At 39.5% G+C, this 18,013-nt stretch overlaps 1 protein-coding gene across 2 annotated transcripts in view; it reads left to right on the top strand.

The window, feature by feature from the left end:
• The window catches only part of ctnnd2b (catenin (cadherin-associated protein), delta 2b), a 131,941-nt gene that overhangs the window by 9,606 nt on the left and 104,322 nt on the right, over positions 1-18,013 (top strand). For both annotated transcript variants that reach the window (XM_053330349.1, XM_053330350.1), the window contains exon 2: positions 13,823-13,935. In XM_053330349.1, the coding sequence (XP_053186324.1) occupies positions 13,823-13,935 (113 nt within the window). The remainder of the gene's footprint in view (positions 1-13,822; positions 13,936-18,013) is intronic.

The raw sequence follows: 18,013 nt of genomic DNA on the forward strand, positions 1-18,013 counted from the left end.
ACTGGTTGGTTGTGTGTTTAAACGGTTGGATTATTGTTACCTTACAGCATGTCACGACCTGCAGTCATTACTCTTTGTTAAACTGCTGTAGTAGCATTGTGACTTTTAAGAGATTTTTAATACAAAGGCACAACTTTAAGTGGCAGTTCAGGGTCTTTCCCACACAGTGCTTTTACCGTTCCATACTGTAGATAATCCAAATTTGACCCATTAAGTCTTTACCTGTTGTCAGATTGAGCACTTTAGCAGGAGTCTGCTGCTTCATGAACACATGGCGGTTTGGCATTTATTATTGAAGCTGGTCTTTTGCAGTCCTTTTATTTGTTCATTGGTGGAGCTACTTTATGTTGGTAACACTATGCTATGGCTTCACCTACCAGATGCATTAACAACACACAGCGCTGATTGCAAAAAGTAAAAAGTAAAAGATGTTAATAATTAATACCAAACCAAAGTGTATTGTTAATGCATCCTTTTTTCACATTCACAACATTTTTTTCAGTTTTTTGTCGTGGCTCAAAATCAAGTTGCTTTTGCAGGTCTATATCCACTTCATTCAGTTTTGAATCAGCATACTCTTGCCTTTCCGGTTCCCAAATTCAATATAAAATTGTGACAATTCCAATTTACCACTTCAGTGAACATGCCTCTGTCTTCTCTCTTATTTCCAAAGTGGTGCTGATCATTTCTTTATGGAGCTAGGCTCTGAGGAACATGGAAAGGGATCCGGTTGTCTTTGCAACAGCAGCGCAAACGGTAGTATCACTTGGAAACACTAGGGGGAGGAGAAGGGAGGAGAGGGGGGCGTTGGACAGTTGTCTCTTTGCACTTAAACACCACAACTTAAGACTAACAGAATCTCACGTTGAAGGGGACATTATGATGTTTGGCAGATGTTGGATTTTGGCCACCATACCTCACATCTAAGAGGTGGTATTCTACATATGACATTAGCATGAGGTCTTTGGATGATGCTGGATTTTGGTTACTTAACACCACCACTTAAAACCAACAAAATTTCAACGTCGAATGATGTCAGCATTTCTCATTGCGGGGAAGTTAACATCATAGCATTTAACAGATGTTGGGTTTTGGTCTCTGTACCTCACAGCCTTATGTAATTATTCTATGTATGACGTTGGCATGCGACATTTGGCAGATGTTGGATTTTAGTTACTTAACACCACGACTTAAAACCAACAATCAACATCTAAAGAAGTATATATGTTATGTTGTGGAGACTTTAACATTATGACATTTAGAAGATGCTGGATTTTGCTTAACATCATAAATTAAAAAAACAGACATTGTCCTGACATTTAAACCTACATTCAACCAAATATCAGCATCTAATGACATAGTTGGCCAGCTGGGTAAAAATGTACTTTTAATTGACCATATCTATTTGCATATATCGTTACTGTGTAACAAGCACACTGTATTTTTTTTTAACACACTAAGCACACATACTGAAATATCCTCCATTTATGATTGGTGTTATGACATATGAGATAAAAACACAGGATTAATAGCGCTCTGAAAACAATCAGGCTTATGTTAATTGTACTGACTCTTGGATGATTCATTAGTTTCTTTTGCAGCAGCCCTGCGATAACAATGGGTGCTATCAGCCTGTCCTCCCCCTCTTACTGCTACTCTTTTCATTTGTTTATTAAGGATTAATTAAGATTTGTTTAGCATTGGCTAACTCATTAATTTACCAAATATAGTTCCCTTCAAAGTTCAGAACAGAGTTAGATATTCATAAGAAGTGGTTTCAAAGTGGATCAAATATTTATTTAGTTTTACTTCTTATTCAAGAGGGTTTGCAGGGAAAAGAAAGCAGAATATTTAAATGATGGGGAGGGAGGGGAGGGATGTTGGGAGGAGTTGTCTTTTTGCCCCTCTATCTCTCCATTGATCTCTGGGAAAGGGTTGGCATTTGAGAAAGTCTTTTGCTTCTTGTTATTCACAGCTGAAAGAAGACTGTAGGCCTGAGTACAATAGCAGAAATAGGACACGTTTCTTATTTCTGCTATCCAATGTTGCTGGATATGGTTTTGTATAAATATATATGTTTTTGTCTATTTATTTGAGGGATGACTGTTTAATAGGTACCCCCCCCCCCCCCAGTTGCCCTCGATTTAACCCTCCTTGGATGACCCACCCGCAGAGTTACTGTTTTCATGCCTGTCAAGTTTTGTACTCTCACAAATGCAGTTTACAATGATAACCGAGGCAAATTTAACCTCTCAAAATAAGCAGTAAACAAGCAGACAGACATCCTATTTCCTTTTTTCCCTGCAGAAAGGAACTGTAGATGGCAAATGCACAGTTTAGACCTGCTCTGTGTAAAGTGCCTCGAGATTACTTTTGTTGTGATTTGGTGCTATATAAATAAAGATTGATTGATTGAGATTGAAATGCCATAGCAAACTAATTAAGCTAACATTAGCTCCATTAATTGTTTGACAACAGCGTCTATGAGTGACTTTTAAATTTCCAGCTGACTCATTTCAAAATTTTGAGACTAAAGCAAAACCAGGCAAAAAGTCCTCACCAGCTGTTCCCTAGAAGTCTGTTCACAGATTGCAAGAAAAGCCAATGAGCGACGTCGAGAGGGGGCTATAGTTCAGACATGTTTGTAATAACAGCTGGACAAAGAGGAGCGAACTCTGTAGAAGTTTTTAGACGGCAAACATTAGAGTAGAAAGTAGAAAGTTGAAAACAACTTCAGCAGAAAGCATTGGTGAGTAACCGCATGGCCACACTAGATGTAGATGTTGCTTAGAAACTGCAGTTTCTTGCGTGCTCACAAAGCAATTATTGCTCAATTTTCTGATATAGTTAATCAAATCACAAAGGTTTCAATTTCTTACAGCAACTGCAGTTGTGGGTGACGAGTTGGCTTAGAATGAAATGTAAATCCCAGGTGCAAGCTTCATTATGATCAGAAATTGCATCCAGTGGAGCAGCTTGGACATGACCTAAGTTCTCTATTGTCCCAATTTACTGTATTAACCCTGTTTGGTTGCTTAGCTTATATGGGTTCTGCTCTCATTAGACCACAGTGCATAAATAAAGGTTGAATGAATGAAGGAATACAGTATGTCTTCACTTTATTGTTAAAAAAGAAAAGACTTAGGATGAGTTTTTGGCAAACCCAACACTGAACTAAACTAAACTAAACCATTAATCCCACAAACTGTGTGCCACTTGGAAGTAACACTTGGTTAGTACTGTAGGTAATGTTAGCTGGACATGCATAAAGCAAACACACTATTATTAGTTACTGACACTTTTGAAAACACACAGGTGATGCAGTGGAAACCGCTCATAGTGATCATTTCTGTCTGGATCATATTGATCACTAGATGATTATTATAACCATTTTTTCCCCCTTTGCTTTATTTCTCATGCAGATTACCATCTAATTGATATATGTATAAGTATGGAAACTGTTTCAAAATACAGTACAACTGTTTCAAACATGCTGGCTAGGTTTTGGCAGTTTGTCACAAGTTTCGAGGAGACTACGTTCTGAAGAAAATGAAGAAAAAGAAATGAAGAAAATGACTTTCTTTTTGCTGTCAGGATTTCAATGCAGCAACAGCCTCAGGTAACCAGCTGGAAGCGAACTGATTCTGTCAGAAGCTTTTTGATCCATATAAGCGGTTGATCTCAATAAATGGTTTCCACTGTATCACTTTTGTTGTTAATTTGGGAGAGGTTTAGTGAATCTCTTTGTCGACTCTCTCTCTCTCTTTTTACCTGTCACACAGTGGAAAAAATTGTTAACCAGGGACTGACAGACTAGTGAGACTGAGGGTGTGTGTGTGTGTGTGTGTGTGTGTGTGTGTGTGTGTGTGTGTGTGTGTGTGTGTGTGTGTGTCAGCCTTGGTAAGTTCAAGAGTTCACTCCAGATTTGCCTTGAACAGTTGAGCTCTTTCAGTTACGGTTTGCAGAAAAGCTGAGCAGGAGGTTGACACTGCAAAGGAAAAGATACCATATTTTATATTTGATGAGCAGGAGTCTAGCGGAAGATGTTGATTATTTTATTAAAGGCAAATGAAGAAAGAGACAGTCTTGGCCAGGATTTCAACTCATGCATTAGTGAGCACAGAGGAGGTCTTCCTATCACTCCTATTTTTTTGTTTGTTTTCCTCCAGCCCACTCCTTTTTAGATTTCTTCCTCCAAATCATTACTATTTTACATAACCAAAGATGGCTTAACTTGAAGATTTAAAAAATAGTGGGGAGGTTAAAAAAGGAGGTTTTTAAAGGTTATGGCTTATGTTGTGCACTTTTTTGTTGTCAGGAATCTCATGAGCCAAACAGAGAATGACCTGATCCTACTTAAAGTCTGATATATAGTATTCCTCTGTGTCTTAGATCCCCATCATTGTCTAAAAACTATTAAAAACATGCCAATTAGCCTCACTGTTGCACTGGCTGACTAGCTGAATTTAAACTAACCTGCTTGACATTGATTGGAGCGTGGTGCCGAACAACCTATTAAAAGCGGGAGCAGCTCTGCAGCCAGCCAGTCATACGAGTGAATCAGCTCAGTGCACAAAACTGCAAAAAACAGAGTAGAGAGCAGGAAAGGTAGATGAGTGTTGTAGAGCAAAGAATACATTTTAAATACTAAATGTAACCAGTAGTCTCTTGTTCCTCCTGGTTGCTTTTCACATCACATGGTCCAGAATGAGTTAAGTTATTCTTACATTACAGAAAGTACATGTTTATAACGTCCTTGATCAAAGTAAAGCTGACTTCTTTAACATCATTGAATAAGATTCAGGTATGAATAATTCCCCCATGTTACATCCTGTATCTTTTGTTGATCAGAAAGGTAGAAAAATGTTAGGATTAAGCATTTTGAAATGAACAAATACACATAACATAAAACAGATTCTATGAAGGATAAACATGTGAACTAGTGTAATTAATAAAGATAGACTTCAGCAGACTCTTCACAGCCCTGTATGCCTGCCTGTCACAACACCTGCACAATAGAAATGCATTAACAGTCAGGAGCAGTCACATTTTAATTGTTGTTATATTCTTTTATTTAATTACAGTCCACAAAATGTAATATCACACAATAGGCTGCCACGGTTCATTCTCATTTAATGAATGTTTTTAATTATTCAGGCAGGCATTTTACACCTTTTTATTAGGAGAACAAAGAGAGAGATAACAAGAAAAGGGAGAGAGAGAAAGAGATAGGGAACAACATATAACAAATGTCCCTAGCTGGACTCAAACAGGGAGGAAGGTGTGGGTCATGGTCAGCATCCTGATCCCTAAACCAGGGGAGCACCAGTAGCCCCATAAACTAGACTTCATATATGAAGTCTAGTTGACCATCTAACTATATGTTTGTCTTTCAAAAGTGATCATGTCTTATATTTAAACTGCCATGGTGACATCAGTGCCACCGGTCCTCACATCTCTGACAGCATTAGAAGTATAATTTTATTACATTGAAAACTTATTTAAAATGTTCAAAATGAATTCAGGAAAATATCAAACCATGATTTTATGACAGAGTAACAGTTGCCTCAAATCCTCTGCCGTCGCCTCTGGTTGATGCAAAAACAGCACATGCAGGGATGATCCCAACACATCCACAAACAAATGCCAAAGCTAAAACACCTCAGGGCATTTGGGCTGTCTTAGAGTAGATGCAGCCTTTTTTAATTGAAAGCCTATTTGGGTTGTGACCGATGGCGTTTCACAAGTCCACAAGAACAAATGTACTCTACAGAGGAGAAAGGAGATTACAGAAGAAAACCCCCTTGTGATCTTCTCCAAGTCTTTCAAATTTGGTAGTTTGTTTTGTTCTTGAATCCATCCGGTGAATCAGTTTCCACACAGGACTGTTGTCTTTTATTGGGTACATCTTCTCATGTTTCTTCTTTTTTCCCAAAGAGCACCTGCAGATACAATTTTTCTCTCCCTTTTTTGTCAATTGGCTATCCTCCTAGCAACAGGCAATAAAGCCGCGACCGAAATAACAAGGCCACAAGGTGTTTCAAATGTGATTAAAGCGACGGTGTCAAGAAAACTCTGGAGAAGTCTTACTCTTTTAGACGTTTACCTCACGTGTTACGGCCCTGAGCCTTTCACATCCTCCAGGTGTTCATTGGGCCCTGCACTTTGAATAAACAACAGCCTTCAGCACAATCATCTCAACAAAGACGCTGGGCTGTGAACTTTTTACAGTTGCTCATAACTCATCTCCTCAACCCTGTGCTTAAAACCAGTTCCATCACTGTTGAGGGGAGGGGAGGGGGGAGGAGGGGGGTCCCTAGTCTGTGGTAAGGGGAGGAATTAAACCTCGGAAGTTATCGGAAAACAAGACAAATCTGTCTGGTTCGGGATGAACATTTAAGTAGTTTTGGTATCCGGAGAGTGCTAAATCTCTTAGAATCTGTCTTCCTCCTCATTGCTTTTCCTCTCCTTTATCTTATTTCCCTTCTCTCTCTCTTCCTCTCCCCCTGCTCCCCCTGCTCTGTATCTTCCTATCGCACTCCCACCGCCTCCGTCTCGTATTGGCTCGTTTCACTTTGCCTTGGGGACAACTTTGTTACCAACTGGATGTAGCTAATAATTTTCCGGCCTAAAACAATAGCTCCAGACGGCAGCGGTCTTAGCTGTACAGCCTGCCGTGACATTTTCTCATCGAACAGCCCCTCTTCTGAAAGAACTAAATGCCAGGCAGACACCACGGGGCACAATTAGACTGCTTTACACAAGAGAAAGAGAGGGAGACACGCACATATACCCACACACACACACACACACACACACACACCAACTTTGCTCCCCATGCAGCCCACCACTGTCCTACAGTCATTTATTTTACTTTACTAATTGCTTTAATGGGGTTTTCAGGGGGCCAGCCTGTTCCCGTAAGCTAGCGGGCCGCACACTAACTCTCTATCCGTCTTCCCTCAGTCTCCATTAATATGCTCCGACTGCAGCCCAATCTTTAGTAATGCAATCAGCTGACAAGCACTTGATTGTGGGACCTGCTCGTTAAGATGTGGTTAATTGTTGTCCTTTTCACTTAACTGCTTATCAAGCCGTTAAGTGAAAATATACGCCAAACGATGCACTCAGGCTCCGAGGGTTTTCTTTCCAATGGGCATGATGTTATAGATGCTCAATATACTAATAAGTGCTTTAGCGTGTATTAGCCCGTTGATTACCAATCACTTTCATTCGTTTCCGCTAATTTCTCATTGAAGTTTTAACATTTTCGTTGCCTACTCTGGAAACTTGCTTGAGTTGTGTCCATCTTGGACAAAATAGTAAGGATAAAGTTTCATCAATTATTTCTTTTACACATAAGGTTCAGTGCGCCTGTCATGGATTGTTCTACTGAAAACATCTGCTTGAATCTCCTTCTAAACATTGGGACAGCTGTGGCTCAGGAGGTAGAGCGGGTCATCCACCAATCGGAAGATTGGCGGTTTAATTCCCGGATTCTGCAGTCCACATGTCGACGTGTCCTTGGGCATGACACTGAACCCCAAATTGCTCCCAATGGCTCCACCAATGGTGTATGAGTGTGTGTGTGAATGGGTGAATGTGACTTGTAGTGTAAAAGCGCTTTGAGTGGTCAAAAGACTAGAGAAGTGCTACATAAGTACAGTCCATTTACCATTCTACACAAAGTAGAATTGTGTTGGGATGCATCATAGGAAGAGAGGGATTGTTTTTGGAGCTTGACTCAGATGGACTAAAAGGCCTCTGCTGCTTCGATTTTCTATTTTAAATCTGCGTCCACCAACTTTATGGAAGCGCAACACTAAATTGGTAGATTTTTAGCTGCATGGCCGCAAAAAAATAATGTAGCAGAGTAAAAATGAATGCTGACTCTATGTTCATTGTGATGGATTACACAACATAAGCCACTAAGTAAATTTAAGCATAAGTTTCCAGAGTCTGATCATTGATTTTTATGCCTTATGGAAATCAATGGCAGTTTGGGACTGTAGGAATATATAAAGACTTAATAGTATGTATTTGAAAATGAGTATAAATGTAGTTGTAGAGCTAAAACTTGCAGGAAAAAACTGGTATGCTTCTTTTAACAATATATATTTTTTGTTTTATTCATGAACATTGATGTATGGTACCACTCAAAAGTTTGGACGCACTTTGGTGTCCAAACTTTCGACTTGTACTGTATAAATATATAATACCAGGCTGTATTACATTATAAACAGTATCACTTTTCTGAAATCCAAATGGCTGAAGCTCAACATGTCCTCACACAAGCAGACAGAGATGCTGTGTGCTCTGAGTTCCAGACGGGAGATTCGAGGTGATCGAATTGACCCGTCTAGTTTTATCCGAACTCTCTGCTCTTATCTCTGTGATTAAACCTGCGGTCAGACAGCCAGCAGCCAGACAGCCATGTAAACTGAGCCAATGCAAATTTGAATAAAGAAATGACTGGAAGCTGGAGCTTTGCATTGCGCAGCATCTATTTACTGGGAAGTCATGATTGGCTTAGTGTTACTTACTGTTCCATTCAGTGAGAGGTGAAGTGGACGAGTCCGATAAAGAGAAACAAAGAATAAGAGACACAGATTGTAGATTGTGAAAGTCGGAGCTGTGTTTTAGGAAGAGAGTTGAAACTGTTGGGAAGCCATGGGTTCAGATCTCCAGTCAGACTGCATGTGGGTAAGAGATAATAGCGCATTATTATTTGCATGTGAAGCTCCGCTTGTGCTTATTTGTTTGATGATTCATTTTGTTTCAACATACTTAGCACTACAGCAACACACACTCATGTTTTATGATGCCACTTTAGAAAATACATAAAATGACATTTAATTTGATTGTAAAAGTAGTAGGAAAGTCCAATTAAATACAAATCTATGCTTTTACATAGGCTAATTACTGGAGTTGTAGAGCTAGCCATCAACATGCTAGATAGCTGGAGACACTCTAGGACTAGCCAACCAGCGTAACACACCTAGCTAGCTGGCTTGCTAACTGACAGCTGAATTACTAACCAGACAAAAATGTTGTCCTAGATTTTGGCTCTAAACTCACAAAAGTTGAACTCTACTGTGTGTGTGTGTGTGTGTGTGTGTGTGTGTGTGTGTGTGTGTGTGTGTGTGTGTCCTTGCTTCAAGTTACTCCAACTCTAACATGCTTTATTCCTCCATCTTTACATGTAGTTTCAACCCATAGAATTTCACTGATGCAGAACATACTCTGTGTGTGTGTGTGTGTGTAGACTTGTGGAAGAAGCCTGTGAGAGTCTGTGGGTATGCGTGTATGTGTATGTGTGTGTGTGCCTCCCCTCCATCTCGTTCCCTTTCCATCTTCTCTCTTGCCTCTCTGCTTCTCCCCAAAAAAACCCCTCCTTGCTTTTCAGTGATGGTGGCTGGAGATAGGAAGGAGGAGGAGGAGGAGGAGGGAGGAGGGAGGAGGTGGGTGTGGGTGGTTGGAGGGGGGGCAGATGGTCCGGTCAGAGAGGAAAAAGAGAGAGGGAGAGAGAGAGGCAGTGAGTGACTGGAGAGCGGCGGGCTTTTTGGCAGGGTCGGCCGGTGGGAGGGCCCATTGTGGTGCAACGTTGCATAAATAATGCCACAGGGCTTCTAAATGCTCCGTTGCCATGGGGACCTTTGTGCCTCAGTGAGCACTGTGTGTGTGTGTGCGTGCGTGTGTGTGTGTTCCTCAGCCCCCGAGGAGGGAGAGAGGGAGAAAGAGACATAGACAGACACAGAGAGAGAGAGAGGGGCTGACTTGCAGTCAGCTCAAGTGACACTTGTAGTCTCTCTCCCTCCATGTCTTTCTTTTTGTGTGTGTCTCTCTCTCTCTCTCTCTCTCTCTCTCTCTCTCTCTCTCTCTCTCTCTCTCTCTCTCTCTTTCACTTGCTGTATCTCGACCTGGGACAGATGAGTGTTTGGAGGAAGGAGTAGAGGGAGTGTTGTTGTCGCTTTTTGACCAGAGGGGAGCAAAGAAAAGCGGGATATTCAGTGATTTAGTGGTGTCTGTGTGAAGTATGGTCCATGTGAAGGTATGTCTGCTACTTTTCTTCTCTTCTTCTCCTTCTTTCTCCCCCCCCTCCCTCTCTTAGCCCTTTCATCTTTTTTTTCTCCACTACTTTTCACCAGCTTTTTTCAGAATACATTCCATCATAGTCTGTCTCTTCCTCCGTCTGCCGCCGCTGCAGTAACAGGTGTCTTTCTGTCAGCCCTGAATTGGAGGGAGCAGAGATCGGAGGAGGAGGAGGAGGAGGGGGGGTGGAGGAGGGTGAAGGAGGGAACCGTTGCTTTTGTTTGGATGTTTTCAAAAAAGCCTCAATTCTCACGGCTCGCCATCCAGCTAGTTAGTCATCACAGCCTGTCTACACTCTCAGCTGTTAGAACAAGCAAACAAACAAACCAAAAAACAAACCAAAAAAAAAAAGCTTTTCATCTTTTCCTTCATCTGCTGTGGAGAAGTAGGTTGGTTGTTTTTTTTTCTTCTTCTTCTTTCTCACTTTTCATCAGCTGATGAGGGCGACGCAGGGTGATGCGGCGGCGTTTGAGATGTAAATAAGAAACGTAGCACGCTGAGGACGGATCTACTTAAACTCTGCCTGGTGGAATCTCTTCCAGCTTTCTAGTATCATTGGAGCGAGTGACTGATGTGTGTTTTGTGTGATGAGATCATAGACAGATGCCAGATGATTGGCTCCGTGCTAAAACTTCAAGAAACACTGTGATGATTGATTATAGTCTGAAAAGTGCTAAAAAAAAAAGGGAGAAAAGAAAGCAGCAGTTTCATTACATGGCATTTATTTGAAAAACACTTCATCATCAGCTCAGTGGGGGTTAGGCTGAGTCAGCAAAGCTATTGCAGCCAGGTGATATTTTCTTCTTCTCATTATTTCAATCAAGCTGATATATTTTAATCTTCAGTGCAGCGTAAACCTGTAAAATGTGTCATCATGTTGAAGCTGTGTATGAGTCTGCCTGTTCCTGCCACCGTTTAACAGTATTCACACTTGAGAGACTGTGTGTGTGTGTGTGTGTGTGTGTGTGAGCACTGCAGCATGTTAACACCTACAAGCCAGTTCTACATTCACAACATTTTCCACTCGCAGAAGTCACATTTAGTGTTTTTACAGCACAGCCGACATGACGCTTCACTGTGCTGTGAGAAAATAGGAAACTTCAGTTCACCCCTGTGTTGTTTTATAGCTTTGTATGCACTAAAATATCACAGCAGCAGGTCTTAATGTATGTTTGAAAGATGTGTGCTCTCATGTGTGTCTGCACAATGATCATGTCTATGCATATGTACACATGTCTATATATATATATATATGTGTGTGTGTGTGTGTGTGTCCAGTCGCTATTAACGGAGAGAAGATGAAGCATAATTACAGTGAAATGCGCAATTTGATTAGTTAAGTCATTACATTAATGATTCATTTTAATCAAATAGTATCATTATGGTGGAAAGGAGGGAGTCGCCTCAGGCATCGTCAGAGTTTAAAGCTCCCCTGCACTCTGCTCTCACACCCCTGAAAATACATAGCGTGATCACTGTGTGAATAAAAATTTTCTTTTCTTTTTTTTAAACTCACAGCAGTGTTTTTCTATTATTTATTGAGGGCAACTCAGATGTTAAAACTATTATAAAGTGATGTTTCTGTCTGTGCAAACACAGCAGTCTCACTTTGTAGTCACTTTTAATGGCGTGTATGTAAGTTGGCTGGAAAGTTGTGGAGTGTGTGATATGCAGTAGGCCATTTATGATGCACTTGTATTTGTTTGAGCCTAATAGTTCAATGGGTTTATAAAAAATGTTGAGGCTTATTTCCCTTCTTAAAAAATGGTAGATGAGTAAAAATAGCATAATGTAATAGATGTACTTGTGTGTGATGCTTACACACAGTCACTGTCCTGACTCATTTCTGCAACCGACCATTAAACTAAATGACAATAATATAAAAGTCCATTATTGTAAACTCTGGAAGCTTTTAGATGAGCTCTGAACATCTCTGTATTCAAACACTGCCTTGGGGGGAACATTGAGTGATTACGTCGCTTCATTCTGACAAAGATTTATTGTAATTCTGTCACTTTTATTATCTGGAGACCCACCAAAAAAACAAAACTGTCAGGAAGCAATTTTGAGCTCTAAATCATTTTATTTTATTTTATTTCTACAGGCATTGTGTTTTTTCCTTCAAGTGATTTGAAACAATCTAGGCAATCCAATTTAGATTAATTTGGGTTTTTGCATAAATTGGTAAATTTGGTAATGTTTAATCAGCCGTAATGATCGCAGCAGCAGACAAAAATACTATAATCAGCTGTGGGTTTGTTTGCACACTGGCTAATTAGTGGTTATTCATCATTCATTGAGCGGCATGAATTTAGCATATAAAGACATTTGTTCTGAGGAATGGAGAATCACTTTGTAATGTGTGAACCTCTTTAAGAGTTGAAGAGCTCTTAACCTCCACTGATACCTGTTGATCCATCGAGTGTTCAAGGCTTAAGTCTAATGACTCTGAATAGGCAGAATGTCCAAGATCAAACAATTTAATGTCCACAGAGGACAAAGCTGTGTGTGTTTATGCATGTGCAAGCTCCACCTGTGTGAAAAATGAATTAAAGGACATGTTCACAATTTTCACAACAACAGTCAGGTTGCCAAATAACCACTGTAACATGTTTTCCTTTCTGTAATCATTCACTGTCCTCCCTCCCCTGCAAAAATGTATTTAAAAGATCAACTGAAGCTAATATGAAGCTGTCCAAGTGAGTCAAATCAAGTAGATATGTTTCAATGTTACAGTCTTTTTACTGTCCACCACAGCTCAACAGGGAAACACAAAGAGGGAATTTGATGCTAAGAAGGCTGTAAATGTGTCAGATATCCACTTGATATGACTAACTCAGACTACTTTTATATATATTTTTACACAAAAGCAATCACTTTGGATTTTAGCCTCCATCCCTTACATTAAAAGCACATTTAGAGTCAGTATGAAGAGAGGAATAATTACAACAGCTTAAACCTCTTTCAGTGTTCATGTGGGTGCTTGACTGTTTTAAGACAATGTGACAAATGTGAACCTGTTCTTTAACTTATAAAATGTACACCACCTTAACGCATACCACCTTAAATCAGGCTCACTGTAGCTAATTTAATAAAGCATTTGAATAAAATAAAACGTGTTATCTTAAAAGCAATGTTGTGTGAGTTTACATGGAGGCTTGTGTCAGGTTACCCGTCTGTAAAAGCCCACCCATCACAATATTTCTGGCTCCACTCAAGTGAATGTGTAGAAGGGTACTGACGGTGTTTCCACAGACCACATATTGGATCTTTAACTGGAGTGATGTGACATCGACGTTCCCTTTTCTCTGCCTTCCTTCCTTCCTCTCAGTCAGCACATGACAACAGCAGCAAGTAAATCCATACAGTGATATTTAATGCTTTCATCTCAACCTGACACTTCATGTTAAAAACAAAAACCCTCCCAAAACCCACAAGTCCCAAAGTCACACTTTGTGTGGTTTTAGTTTGGTGTCACAGTTTTTACAACATATCAGTGAACATGTAATGGTGTGAAACTGACAGACACAGTGATATCTGCACTGTTTTCCCACCACACACTGCAGAGTCAATTTCACAACAATTAAAAATGTGTCGGAGACAACGGAGCCAAAGTAATGTTCAGGATGACTGTAAATGTGACAGTAAATAAATAGACAGATTGTTTTGACTCACTCTCTGTCTCTGTCTCTGTCTCTGTCTCTGTCTCTTTCTCTCTCTTTCTCTTCAGGAGTTGCAGTTTGAACGTCTGACCAGGGAGCTGGAAGCCGAACGACAGATTGTTGCCAGTCAGCTGGAGAGATGCAAGCTTGGCTCTGAGACTGGAAGCATGACTAGCATCAGGTGTGTGTGCGCTTCTGTATGTGTGTGTGTGTGTGTGCGTGTGTGTCTCACCCCACCCCCCCAAAATCAGATCCTACCTGTGTGTGTATCAGCTGTGCTCCTGCAGGTGACTGGCTTTACAGCTGGTCAGATTAAAGGCACACTGCTTGATTCGTGTCCAGAATTCATCAGTGTGATTAAAATCACAGTTGGGGGAACGCTGTGTGTTTTGCTTTGAAACTTACAGAGAGTGACGTTCCCGTATTCATCGACCACTCCAGATCTTTATCCTCCTTTGCTGTAGTTGCTTTGTGCAGCTGCAACATGTATTAACACTATTTATCATATATTTACACAATAAACACATAAAAAAGACCGTAAAATCAGAGTAGAAACAATAAATAGCCCTTTGACAGCTTTGCCAGAATCATTATTTGGTCCACCTATCAACAGTAATATATGGATATCGTGATCTGAGACTAGATTTCGTCTTCTTGGATTTTGGATCATAATATCATGATATGGCATGAGTGTTGTCTTTACTGTAATAAATAGTGGCCCCTCCACCAAATCTATCACTGCTGCAAAAATATTTGTCCCCCTGAAAATGGGGATTCTTTCTTTCATAGTTTACATCAACACTTCCACATCATTTTTCACAAATCTATTGTACATAAAAAATAAACACAAGATTCCTGTAAGTCACAATTATTGTAATATAACCTTATTACATTACTTGTTACCATGTTGTATACTGCTATCAAAGGAGGAGAGGCATTAAAAGACAGGATGCAACAAACTATTTGAATAGTCAGTGTTGCTGAAATGAAGTCTAATAAACCTACGAGAGATTAAAGGTTAATGTGTGAATGGCGTTATAAATCTATTATATTCTTAAGTGATTTTAAAGACATAAACAAAACATATATGCCTGTGTATGAAAAATCCTAAAAAAAAACTGGCCCATGGTTTAACTTCATTGCTGACCCCTGCAGTGAAGTGATGTCATTTTCTGAACTATCTAGCTATTCCATTATTTACCTTTAAACCTTTACACATCATTATATATTTATCAGAAATCTCATATTTTGTGAAAATGCCCAATAATCACAATATTATTGCGATATGGATATCCAGGTATTTGTTCAAAAATATTGTGATATGTGACTTTGTCCATGTAGTCCAGCCCTAATCTGAGGCAATCAGTCTATTTAAAGGGGTCATATGTAGTATTTAATCATTAAGAAGTAATAACTGCAGTGATTTTGAGACATAATTGTAGGACTTATAAGAAAGTAAATAAACTTGATAATTGAAAAGACTATCTGCCTCTCACCTTCATACAGAGATGACAGTTTGCTAGTTAGCTTAAATGTCTTATTGAATTAGTAGATTTTGTCAGACGCATGTGGGCAACCAAGCAAGCTGTAAACGCAACACTTTATCACACACATTATCACCTTATCAAGTTGTTATGTTAGCAAGCGGTTGCCTAGTTACACTTCCAGCTGCCATGAGACAATATTAGCTTTCATTAGCTTGAGAGAAATATCTGTCTTTTAGCTGTTAAATGCTCCACTGTGTTCACCTGCTAGTTGCTTACTTTCTGTCTATCAAAGAGTCAGTATATCAGCTGTTGTCCCTGAAAACAGGTGACTTCTGTGGCTGGAAAAATGTTATCAGTTGTAAAAACCAATATATTAGCTGAAAGACACCAAAGCACAACTGTAGAGCTTTAAAAGGTTAGAAGCTAGCCGATAATGAACTCCAAAGACTGGTTAAGTAGAACTGTTCAGACCACTTCTTGAGTGTTTCACAATACAGAAGTAGATTTTTACTCATCAGGTTTTCACACAGCTTCACTCCAGTAATTACGTTGACTTTGGCTGACCTCATTTTAAGAACACATATTAGCTGTTATCATTCCACTTGCTCTTGATCTCCGCTGTCGACACTTTTAGACACAACGACAGAGAGGTGAAGACCACATGAAGCAATTAGGTTCAAATGGATCATCTGGTCTTTTATTTGTAAGAAAATCCAAATATGCTCATTTTAAAAGAGGGCCTGCACTTTAGTGATTCACACAATCACTTAAACGCTGGTTAAAACACCAGCTCATGCTCAGTCCACTGTCTGTTTGAGGAAAGCATCATTTGCAGGACGGCAACTCGAGACCTCCAATAAAACCTAATTGTGTGCGCCTGGTGTGCCTGGAGAAAGCATAGTGATCTGTCAAAAAGTCAGCAGTAAAGTTTATTGAAGGGATCAAGTTGCCATCTTGAAGCTCTTAACTGCACATTAATGACACCTTAAAAGCTCAGAGGTGCATGAGCAATGGATGCTTTCGCTCTGAGAGGATTTTGAACTTGAAAGAAATCTGATGATTACATGATTTATTTTACTTACATTACGCTTATATTATACTTTTATTTTAAAAGGCGTTAATTTACATTTGATACTTCATATTAATAATGATTCAATATGGACATTTATAAAACTTGTATTAGTGTTACAGCCACAGATTTTATACTTACAGCTGTAGTGTCATTATTAAAAAAATGCATATTCCTTTTTATCTATTTTATTAATTGTCATAATTTTATTTTATACATCTTGTGCATATACATCATACAGCTACATAGTGATGACAACATTGTATTAGCATTTATTACATATCTATCTATCTGTCTGTCTATCTGTCTATCAAACATAATAGCAATTAATTAATATAGCAATTAGTTAAAGTAAATCAATAACAATATTTACAGTTTACAATGTAAATGATTACAGTATAGTGTGGTCATTTTAAATTCATAGAAAAAATATTATTATATTCATACTTCCTTGCTCCTTGTTTGTGATAATCAGCTGTGAGAACATATTACAGTTTTTGTTGCAACAATAGAGAACTAAATGATGACATCATTGTATCAACTCTCTAAAAGCAGCTACTTTTAGTAGTTTTAATAAAGTCTGGCTCAGGGCTAATAGCACAAAACAAACTAACAAACTAAGCTTTGCAAACATATGCTATTTATTGTCCATTAGAAAGAATCAAATAAATGTCACTGCAGTCCATCGTGCTCTTCTGGACCTTCTGTGTTTTTTCGCGGTGAGTGGAAGTAAACTTTACACAGTGTGAAGAGGCTGTCATATTATCTGCTGCTGATTGAGTTTGGACCCGAGCCTCGTCTCCACTCTGAGCCCATAGAACATATTCCACACATTCCATACTGGTCCCAATGTGAAAACAGCCCTCCTGACACAATGATGGTAATGCACTTAGCCTGCCTCTCATGACAATGTAACACGATTAAAGCCTCTCTCTCTTTCTCTCTCTTTCTCTCCCTCTTTCTCTCTCTCTCACACACACACACACACACACACACACACACACACACACACACACAGACGCACACAATCCATCATCTTTTCTCCTTTTTGATTTCGTTAAGCGAGCGGGGATTCCATCCGTCTCCAACTAATTACTCATCTGCCGCCATTGTGATTCTCATTTCAATTTGAGGGGAGGACCAACAAAGAGCGGGAAGATGGTCTTAAAAAAAGAAAAAGAAAAAAAGAAAAAGAAAAGATTCATTCATGAGTCTAATTAACCGCTGTATGCGTTTAACTCGTCAACACCGTCACAGGGCTTGTACAGAGGACCCCCATTTAAAAAAACAAAACAAAAAAACAGCAGAGACATGGGAGATGGAAGCGATGTGGAGTCCAAAAGAAAACACGTCTTCCACTTCATCACCCAGCTGCACACAGATGGGATAAAGGCTGCCATCTTGCTAACTTGATTAGATGGGTTTATTATTTAGTGTGGAGCCGAGCGTCTTGTGGATTACACTGTCTTCCAACGCTTTTTATAGGCCCATCCACTTTGTTCGACTTGTAGGTAATTACCAAATGGACAAATGGTTTGGCGAAACACACAAGTCCACCAAGGCAATATACTGGAGGTTTGTAGTGCTTAAAGCGTGTAGGATTTATTGTTCAATTACCTCTGAAACATTAGTATTGCTGCTGTTCTAAATAGTCTTATTCATGACTGCTTGTCTCTGCAAACAGAAGGGGCAACATTTAATCG

The sequence above is a fragment of the Scomber japonicus genome, chromosome 12 (assembly GCF_027409825.1).
Source record: "Scomber japonicus isolate fScoJap1 chromosome 12, fScoJap1.pri, whole genome shotgun sequence".
In the NCBI taxonomy this organism is placed as follows: Eukaryota; Metazoa; Chordata; class Actinopteri; order Scombriformes; family Scombridae; genus Scomber; species Scomber japonicus.